The sequence below is a fragment of the Vicia villosa genome, linkage group LG7 (genome assembly GCF_029867415.1).
Source record: "Vicia villosa cultivar HV-30 ecotype Madison, WI linkage group LG7, Vvil1.0, whole genome shotgun sequence".
Lineage (NCBI taxonomy): Eukaryota > Viridiplantae > Streptophyta > Magnoliopsida > Fabales > Fabaceae > Vicia > Vicia villosa.
Genome location: NC_081186.1, coordinates 75,164,486 through 75,175,855, shown reverse-complemented (window position 1 = coordinate 75,175,855; position 11,370 = coordinate 75,164,486). Strand labels below are relative to the sequence as shown.

Below are 11,370 nucleotides of genomic sequence, written 5' to 3'. Positions count from 1 at the left end.
CTCCAGAATCGAGTAAACTTCAGCAAGAGAATTCACCTTAAAATCTGGTTTGACATCAAAATTAGCAAACTCGGGAGAATCGTATTTTCCAATTTAATCAAGCAGACACGTATGTGCTCCTGCTCGCCCTCCACAAACCACCTGCAAAATGGTATAAAAAACAAGTTACAGTGTTATCTCAATCCCTACTCATGCCTTCTTGTTAATGTGTTGTTTCCTTCTTGTTAATGTCCCACATCGTTTTTTAGACTTGATTTTAGTGTTTATATAGTTGACATAATCACACATTGGTATGTAAGTGTGAGTTGGAGAGATACTGGAAAATTGTGGGGTCCAAGGTCCATTCAATTTTTATAAAAAAAATTATTAATTAATTTTTAACTAATTAAATTAATATAAAAAACTCCATGTAAGTGACACATCACCGCGGTTTGGCCAAAATCTCATAAATACTACTCATAAATCTCCAAAATTCAAAAACCTTTAATTTAACGTTTAAAGAACCTTACAAAACCCTTAAATCTCAAGGTCATATTACAATGAGTAACAAAACATCTGATTAAACAACAATAATATTTGAACAAACTAACTCCTCATCACTCATTAAACATCTAATTCCCTCTCAATATAACTCTCCCAATCACATCAACCAAAACAAACTATCACATGGACCTCTTTATTTTTCTGTTCATATTTAATGAATGTATGAGTATAAAAAAAAATTCCAAATTAAATGCGACTAGGAAGTAGTTGTGGTGGTGGCAAAGACAATGACAATGACCCCATCTCCCCAGCAACCTTCCTAAGCACATGTTTCTGAATCTTCCCAGTTGAAGTCTTAGGCAGCTCATCTTTAAACACAATTGTCTTAGGAATCATAAAACGCGGCAACTTCTCCCCACAAAACTCCTTAATCTCTTTCTCCGTCGGTGTTTCCTTCAACTCATCCTTCAAACTCACAAACGCACACGGTGTCTCCCCCCAAAACTCATCCGGTCTCGCCACCACCGCCGCCTCTTTCACCGCCGGATGCATATACAAAACCGCCTCAACCTCCACACTACTTAGATTCTCTCCACCACTTATTATCACATCCTTTATCCTATCCTTAATCTCCAAATACCCATCCTCATGCATAACCGCTACATCCCCGGTATAAAACCAACCATCCTTTAAACACTGCGCCGTAGCTTTTTCATCTTTCAAATAACCAAGCATAACACATGCACCTTTCACAACTATCTCACCAACCGTTACACCGTCGCGCTTCACACTCTCTCCATTCCCACCCACCACATCAACCTCCGCCACACCCGCCTTCCTCACTCCTTGTCTCGCCTTCAACCTCGCCTTCTCCACCGCCGATAACCTATCCCAACCTCTCTTCCACGCACACGAAATAATCACCCCAATCAACTCCGTCATCCCAAATCCATGACTAATGTTAAACCCTAACTCCTCCGCACGCGTGAGGATTGCCGCCGGAGGCGACGATCCTCCAGTCAGTACATTCACAGTATTCTTCAACGGTTCAGCTTTGTTGAAATTTAACAGAATGTTAAGCACAACCGGTGCAGCACACATGTGAGTTACACCGTGAGTTTCAATCAAACGGTATATCGTCGGCGCGTCAAGCTTACGCGTGCAGACATTTGTTCCTCCGACAACCGCCATTCCCCATGGATAACTCCATCCGTTGGAATGAAACATCTGTAACGTCCAGAGGTAAACCGGTTGATTAGGCACTGACCAGTCAACGAGTGAATCAAGCGAAACGATAAACGCCGCTCTATGACAATGCACTACGCCTTTCGGAGCCGAAGTCGTTCCGGAAGTATAGGTCAACGTAATCGGATCCCACTCGGAATCCGGCCGGATCCATTTGAAATTCGGATCACCTTTTGCAATAAGACCCTCATATGTGTTGTTCGGTAGTGCATGAATCTGATGCGGCGCGAGAGTATCGTCTTCAATGAGGACTAGCTCCGGCCGTTGCATGTTTTCCGGGAATAAATCAAGAGCATTGCAAGCAAGAGAAAGGGAGAGAATATCCACGAATACGAGTTTTGATTCGCTGTGGATGAGGATCACGGAGAGAGACTTATCGTCTAGCCGGAAGTTGAGGTTGTTGAGAATCGCACCGGACATTGGAACGGCGAACTGAAGCTCGTACATGGCGGGAGTGCTGGGGGAGAGAACGGAGACGACGTGGCCTTTCTTGATACCGAGAGATGAAAGTGAGGAAGCGAGTTGAAGACATCGACGGTGGGTTTGCGACCACGTGTAGGAAATGGAGTCACCGTACAGAATGGAAGTGGAGTCACCGTAGACAATGGCGGCTCTATCTAAGAAGGTGAGTGGGGTAAGAGGGGTTGAGTTTACTTTGTTTTTGGTTAACAGGTCCATTGTATATGTAAACTGTTTCTTGTTCTAGTTCTGAAAATTTAGTACTGTATTGTACTATCCGGAGTTATCTTGTTTCTAAATGACAATACTAGCTTTGTGGTTTCAACTTATAAGAGATAAGAGAAATTTTTAAATTGGTTAATGTGCTTGAAAGCAGATATTCACTTATTTCGTTTTCATAAGAGCAATAAATATATTTTCTTTATTAAAATTAAAATGATTAAACTCCCTTTATTATTAAATAGTATATTTAATCATATTTGTTATACTACCAAAAATGTTAATGGTTCAAATATGAAATACAAAGAAGAAAATAGTTAGAAGTTAATGCGTATGTCGGAGGTAGTTTTTAATATTTGGAAATGAGCTTTCTTCTAGTTAAGTTATAATTTAGCGGATAATTATAATTTTCATGTTTGAAATATTCTATCACTCAGATGTTTTGAATAAATAGAAGTTTTCCATTTTGTGGTCGGTTGGAGTTTTAATTCCATTGACTATTGAATATATATATATATATATAAATATATATATATATATATATATATATATATATATATATATATATATATATATATATATATATATATGTATGTATATATATATGTCTGGTAATCCAATTCAGTTAGAAGTAGTAGAAATTAGGGGTGTTCATGGATCATCAACACCAAACCATATTTATGGTTCAGTTCAGTTTGCAATAACCAATTTAATAAAAATTCAGTGAACTGTTAAAACGGTTTCAATTCAATTAAAAACTAGTTTATATTTTTAAACCGATTTATAATCAGTTTGCAACTTTATAATTGGAACTCTTTTAAATTTTATATATTTAAAAATAATATTTTCAGAATATTTTTTTTTAAAAAAAAAATAAGTTTTTTATTCAGAAAAAAATTATTTCTACATATATTTTTTAAAAAAATAATTGAAAACAATTTTAATTTTATTTTCAGTAAAAATTTATTTATTTGAAAAAATTTTGATTTTTTTTAATTCTCAGAAAAAAATTATTTTTGATAAAAAATAAGATAAAATTTGGGAAAAAATATTATTTTCCAAAAAAAAATCAATTTTTTTTTTGTTATTTCCAGAGTTGTGATATTCTTTTCGATAGTTGTAATATTCTCTTTTCAATAATGACCCTTGTTCTCTATTTGGCATTTTCTTTGTAGTTTCGTTCTTTCTCACAGACTCATGCATCATGGAATACTCTCTTTTAATATGTCCAAATTATTAATCTGACCCAATCTTTCATTACTTTTTTTTGGACTTTACTGGTAATTTTGTTCATAACTTTTACCAATATTGTGATTCAGATTGCAAGCCTAGCTGCCACAAAATATCAAACCATTTTGCTTTATATCTTAATTTTGATAATTAATTTTTTTCTGATTGTTATCTAAGTATTTTGATAGGATTGATGACTTGAATGTAATGTATTGTCACACAAATTTATTTTTGTTTTCAGTAAAAAAAAAAAAATTTTAAAAAGTTTATTTTTAGTTTTTGTTTTTTCTTAAACATTTTTTAAAAAAAATAAATTTTTAATTTTCAAAATATTATTTTACTCTACATTGATTTTTTTATTTTTTTAATGAGAAACTAATTATATAATTAAACCACTTTATAAATTAAAATTGTTTTTGAACCGGTTTTAAATTGAAATTGAACTGCTTAAATTAAATAGTTCAGTTTATTAATCATTTAAGTGGTTTAGTTTTTTTATGGCTCAATGCAGGTAAGTTCTAGTATACAATTCAGTTAACCATATTTTTGAACACCTCTAATAAAAATATTCGAATGCAAGAGCGTGAAATTTGATACGATGGTTATTTTCTATTTATTAGTTGTATTTATATGTTGTTTTAGAAAAAATATTATGCAAAAATATATTTTAAACTATTTTTTAAAATACTAATAGTATCATTATATTAAATTATAATTCTAAAATTTCTCCAGTAAAATTTTTCGCCAAGATCTTTAATAAATTAACTTAATAAAAAAGTAAATATTAATTAATTAAATAATATAAAAACAAGTCAATATAATTAATTAATATTAATATCATCATCATATTTTTAATTGTAATCCTATAACTTCTAAAAGTAAAATTTTCCGCCAAAAATATATACTAATAATAATATTAATTAATTAATTATATCATACTTAATTATAATTCTATAACTTCTAAATATTTAATTATAACCGTATAGCTTTTAAAAGTAAATTTCCCATAAAAAATATATAATAATAATAATATTAATTAATTAGTCATATCATACGTAATTATAATTCTATAACTTCTAAAAAGTAAATTTAATTTTCCTGTCAAAAATATATAATAATAATAATAATTAATTAATAAAACTACTATAATATTGATTAAAATTAATTAATATTTTAATGATAATAATAACAATTTACAATCATTTCACGTTTTTTTAAGCTTTCCAACTTACTATAAAAAATTGTTTTCTATAATATACTCCATGTTCTACCACTACCACTACCTCTCTTTCATCCTCTAATAATAATACTCCGTATTAATTAATTAATGACATTTCTCCCAATAAATAGTTAATAATAATCATACTATGATATTCAGCATCAAATCAATTCAATTTTTTTAAACTTCTCCACTACACGTTCTACCACTATCTCTTTTTACTATTAATAAAAACAATTAATTAAATAATTAATTAATTAATAATCATATTATAATATTCAGCATCAAATCAATCTAAATTTTTTTATATTTCTCCACTCCACGTTCTACCACTATCTCTTTTTGCAATTGTGTTAAATCATGTATAAGATTTGCCTATACTTTTATTCAAATTTATTTTTGTGCTTAAAAAATTGTTCATTTATTTTATACAAAACTATACATAAATGTCCCTTATACTAATACTTATACTTAATAGACATATACTTATTAGCTTTGACATATGATCACACATCTTACATTATCATCTAGGTTGACATAATGACATTACATATTAATCATGCAAGTTTTTAATACTTTGCTTTATTTATTTACTGTAAGTTATATTAAACAAATAATCATGTCAAATAAAAGATATATGAAATTGTTAGGGAACAAGAGGAATTAAGTTATTAACTATATGTTTTATAAATTTATATACGTCTTGTTTTAAAAAAAAAAAACAATTTTTTTTAAAGCTGACTTATTTAAGTTTTTTTTTTTAGAAAATAACGGAAAATAATTAACTTTTTAAACTAAAATTCTTAATGAGTACCCATCCATAACATTTTTTTTAAGTGTTGAGGGGATAAATAAGTAAAGCAATTGTGATTAATTCAAATGTTTAGATCTTTTCCACATCAATCATGATTTGAATTTGAATTTATACTATTTTTCTAATTCTATCTGATCAAGAGTATTCTTTAGTTAAAATTATTATATTTATTTAAAGCAAGGATATATTAAAATAGAGTATTAAGAATACTCTTGCCCGAATATAAAATCGGCCCTATAAAACGAAAGGCAGAGAAATTGCTATCCAAATTAAACTTAATCTAAATAGTACAAAGGATCTTTGCAAAATTCATAAAAGTTATATTTGGAAAAAGAAATATCCTCTATAAAAGACCACTTCCAAGCCACAACTTTGATGTTCCAAATAATGTTCGGAATAAAGCGAACTTCATTCTTGAAAATGATGTCGCCCTCGATGTATCACAGGACAAGAAGAGATGATACATAGTTTCAACCTCAACATAACAAAAAACGCAAGCAAGATCATTTGAGGAATGGATAATATCTTTGATAAAAAGTTGATGCTTTGAAGCAATTATGTCCAAAAAAATCCTCCAATCGAGAGACTTAACACGATAAGGAGCCGAAGATTTCCACATCAACTTGAACGCTTTCTCTCCAGTCAGCCCATGCGATTCAAAGAGAAAATTGTATCCGCTACTGACCGTGTACCCAGCCGCCGAAACTAGGAACCACTCCACATAATTAGCCCCTGACTGGAAGGAACTACTGCAAACACAAGTAGCCTCAGCACATGCATACTGCCCGCTGCTCTTGGAGAGTGAGGTTCGGGAATTCCGAAATTCCCCCAAGACCACACATCCGACAGTCAATGGCCCAAGTTTGCAACAGAAGCCATTTTGACAGTACATAAAGAAAATAAATTAGGAAATACTTCTTTCAAGATGCAATTTTTTGTCTAGTTAACGTGCCAAAATGGAATATCAATCCTATTTCCCAAACTGAAACGTCAGTTGCAATTAAAAATGTCCACATGATTCCTTTTATCCAATGAAACTATATCCTTCCACCAAGATGATTTAGACCCTCCTTTACTAGAACAACCGTCGGAGAGAACATGGTAATTCAGGTTAGCGTATCTCGCTCTTAATATGTTGAGCCATAAAGAACCCTCACCTTGTAAAATTCTCCATTTCCATTATAAAAACAAAGCCATGTTAAACTCCTCAACCTTTTTCAACCATAAACCTCCCTTTACAATGAGCATGCACACTTTGTCCCAACCTACCCAATGTATCAGTTTTCTATCTTCAGTTTCTCCCCAAATAAATTTACTTTGAATCTTAACAATTTCTTTACAAATTGCAACCGGAGCTCTATAAAAAGACAACTGAAAGATGCAAAAGCTACAAAGGACCAACTTGAGAAAAGTGATTCTCCCACCTAAGTTAAGAAAGTTGCACGTCAAACACGAAAGCCTAAACTTCAGTTTGTTAACCAACAAAATCCACGGAGAAATGAGCCTTGGATTTGAACCGATTTGAATACCAAGAAAAGAGAGAGCACTATCTTAAACCTTGCAAGGTAATAAATTTGTCGTTGCATTAAGGAAGTGGGGACTCAAGTGAATTCTAATCGACTTACTTTTATAGTAATTAACTCTTAGCCCCGAAACAAGTTCAAACCCTCCAAGCACCGATTTGAGAGCCCAAACATGATTCCAATTTTCTTGTCCCTCCAAGAGAGTGTCCTCCGCAAACTGAAGGATATCCACTGAGCACAATCCTTTCACATTGAGCCCAAAGAAATACTTGTCGGTCCAACAATAGCACAAATATCAATTAATCGCTTCCTCTGTATGGAGGGTTTTCCCTTAAAAGTTCCAAACCTATCTTCATATCTGAGACCCTCATAGAAGGTATCAAGGTCTTCTTTCATCTTAATCTCTTTAGAGGTAAGAGAATTCAATGAGACGACATACTTATAAGCCTCTTGTTTAAAATGAACCAGACTCATTACTTTCAAAACCTATTTGTACATGTACTCATAGGCAAGTATAGGAAACCAACATGAAGAGGTAGCATAATGGGAACCTAGAAGAAGGCAGAGTAAACTTCCAAAGTATAGAGTTTTACCAACACAAAACAATCTCAAAAATCGTCCTAATTCTTTGTGTAAGGATTAAATCAAGGGATGATCTTAGCACAGTGAGATGAACAATTGATCCTGGATATTATTCCGTGAAGTATGCACCATGGCAAAAGGTGCGAAAATAGTGGTAGGAGGGCTTCTAAAACTAGTAATCATCCCAAAGTTGAAACACCTTTTTCAAAACCCAAATGGTAGAATGAAGCTACTATGAGGCAATCTTTAAGAACGTTAACACCGCATCTTCAAATCCGGTTAAAGGCATCCACAAATATATCCGAGTAAACAGACACTCTAGAAAGGGATAGAAAATTCCTTGAAGCTTCTGCAAATCCTTTTTCCAGACTCAACAAGAAGAACCACCCAATCAGAAAGGCAACCCACTTCTATGTTAGCCCCCATCACAAAAGTAGGATTTCACCTTGGGATGATATAAAGGGAGCTAGCTGTTGGTCAGATCAAAGGTATATATATACACACACACAATAAGGAGGATTAGGAGCTCGAGTCAAAGAAGTGGTAACAGCGATCCTGGACTCCTGTTCTTTCTCCAGGTCAAAAAATTTCCTCCAAGAAGCCATCTTATCTACAAGAAGAAAAAATGGTTGTGTCAAAAAAGGGGGGATGAGGGGATGACTATCTACCCTCACTAAAAAACCTCTTTTCTTTCCAAACTACTAATCGTTCCCACAATAGCACGTGTATCCATCAAACACTTCCTCTACATGGAGTTACCTCATATGGGCCAAACCTATCTTCATATATGAGTCTTCATAGAAAGTATGAACCTGTAAAAAGTTGTTAAAAAGGAGTTTCGTGGGCAAAACCTATAAAAAGCTCACATCATAATGCAAACCCTCAAGAAGAAATTCTTAGGGAGAGGAGTGGGCCAAGTGGTTAGGCCGAACCTTTATAAATCTTTGGTGCATATTTGTCTTGCCATATATATATATATATATATATATTTACATTTAAGTCATTTATTTACTTATTGTATTTCTTTTTTCACTCCGATTTTATTTATTTCGATGCTTATTTCCTGTTTGTTTTACAAACCTGTTTTAAACTCTAATTTTATCAAAGATTTTTTATTTGAAAAATTTCAAACCCACACAATTCACCCCCTATTTTGTTTGGAGTCCCTTGTCCAACACACCCGAGAAGAAGTTCATAGAGAGAATCTTGCAAGAGTATGCCAACAGTGAGTTTAAAGAAGTTGGGATGAAATATCTCCGAGCCGTTAAACCGAAGTAGTGCAAGTTTCAAAAATATACTGAACATGAAAGTGATGAGAGAAGCCACCTCAAGGATGCAGGGCCGGCCCTGTGGGTGTGCAAGGAGTGCCACCGCACAGGGCCTCCAAATCTAAAGGGCCTCAAATTTTGTAATTGGGCTTAATATAAAATATGACGTTAAATGATAAATATAATTAGTTCCAACGCCCAAACACATGATGAGAGATAGCAGAGTGGTTAAATGCTTGTTTCAATATCTAGGCGTAAGTGGGTTCGATTCTAGTTAGCCTACATTTTATATTTTAATAAAAAAACAGTACACATATGGTAAAAGTGAAGCGCTCTTTTTTTACATTTTATGTGCACTCACACGGAATCCTTTTTGAAATTTATTGTTGCAATTAACTTAATAATATTTTCTTTTAATATTATATAGTATGTATATAAATTATTGACATAAATATCATATATCCTATCTACAACTTACAAACTAAAGATCTTTTAAATTTTATCTATTTCAATTTTATTTTAAAATCTTATTTTAAATAATGACATTTTAACTATGATTAAATAATTAAAGATTTATTATATAATTAATTCATTTGTCATTAATTTTTTTATACTGAAATATTGTATAATATATTTGTGTGACTATTGTTTATATATATTAAAGTTGCATTGTTTAATTTTATTTCTTAATAATACTTTTAAAAATTAAATAAATTTAACTATATTTTTTAAAAATTATTATTATATAGATAATAAATTAAGTTATTAGATTTAAAATATATTAACTTATTTTGGACTTTATAATTTTTTTTTACAAATTTAGATTTTCATTTTACTATATCAACTCTACATTATAGATATATATATCTTAAAAATTTAAGAGTTTTATAGAATTATTTTCTTTAATTAAAAGATATAAAATTTTCTATAAATTGCTGGTGGTAGGAGTAGAAAAATAAAAAAAACTAAACTCAATGAGTCAAATTTCTACATAATATTTCTATGTCATTTTCTCTCTATATTTAAGTTTATTTGTAATTTAAATGAAATATAATTTTTTTAATTTATTGTGTTTTCATTTATCAAGAGCCTAATTTTAAAATAGAACAAGGCCTCCAAATTGTTTGGGACGGCCCTGCAAGGATGTAGTTGAAGGTATGATAAAGAAAGAAATACTTGGTAGATTCACCGAGGAAAGATATGAAAAGGAGACAAGAAGAAACATAAAGAGTTTAAAGTTATGGGATCATTGTTTTTCCACCTCATTTCACATTAATTAATAGGCTTTCAGTGACTGGTTTGATCAACTTCCACTCTCTATTTCATGCCTTATATCACAAATTACCTAGCTACCGTTCTATTAATGTTTTTGATTGCTCCAACTTCCTCTTTACAAGATCTTATACTGAATACAAACTTGAAAGATTTTGATTTCCAAAGATGTTGCGTTCAACGAACACTATTTTCACGTTCCAACTTTGTTTCAATTTTATAGCACATGCAAGGACAAGTTTGTATCTAGTCCTAAACACATTCCTTACCATGTAAATTTTCTAAGGTCAACTGGTCACAACAAGAGTCCTCTAACCACACTTGTGATCACTGAATCTACAACACAAGTTGTGCCAGACAATCTTTCACTTGTTGATTATCAAGTTGATAACCTCAATTCAAATAAAAGTTATAAACATATTCTTGACAACAATATCACACACAGTGTCCATCCTATTACTACTCAGTTGTCTTTGTCGTATTTTGACTTTAATCTTGAGTATATTCCCTCCTTAGTTCAATCACCAGTCGTATTTGACTCTGAACCCATTAGTCCTTCCCAAGGTTAGCCACTTAGAATTTATAAACCCAATTTTCAAGGTCCAAAGATAACAAACACTATCAGCTGGTCATTCACGTCCCTCTCACCCTCAATACATAACAGTGCACTTCAAGAAAATCTCATTCTAAATGATCATTTCTTGCTCAAAAGATCGAAAAAAGGTCACTCAATGACAACAATATTTCTCTCTCATGCTAAACCAAGTAATGTCAAGAAAACCTTATTCCAACTGAAGTGACATCAAGAAATGCAAGTTACGTATAATGCACATATAGAAAACCAAACATGGATTCTCATCACTCTACCACCTCATAGAAAACATTTGGGTGCAAATGAGTATTCAAAGTGAAAGAAAATTCAGATGGGATTGGCAACAATTACAAATTAAGCTAGAGTAGTAGCCAAAATCTACCACCAACAATTTGGCTTTGACTTCAATGAAACATTTTCTCCAGTTGTCAAGCCAACTACAATTAGAATTATCCTTACTTTTA

General features: G+C 31.9%; 1 protein-coding gene across 1 annotated transcript; it reads right to left on the bottom strand.

Moving 5' to 3' along the window:
* Positions 1 to 489: 489 nt before the first annotated feature.
* Positions 490 to 2,521, bottom strand: LOC131620854 (2-methylpropanoate--CoA ligase CCL4-like). Its single transcript, XM_058892032.1, has one exon. It carries the CDS (start codon positions 2,404 to 2,406, stop codon positions 730 to 732), a length of 1,677 nt encoding a protein of 558 aa, XP_058748015.1. The 5' UTR covers positions 2,407 to 2,521; the 3' UTR covers positions 490 to 729.
* Between the last annotated feature and the right edge of the window lie 8,849 nt (positions 2,522 to 11,370).

Coding starts and splice junctions, on each gene's coding strand:
- LOC131620854 (XM_058892032.1), bottom strand. CDS start 2,406: ATGGACCTGTTAACCAAAAACAAAGTAAACTCAACCCCTCTTACCCCA.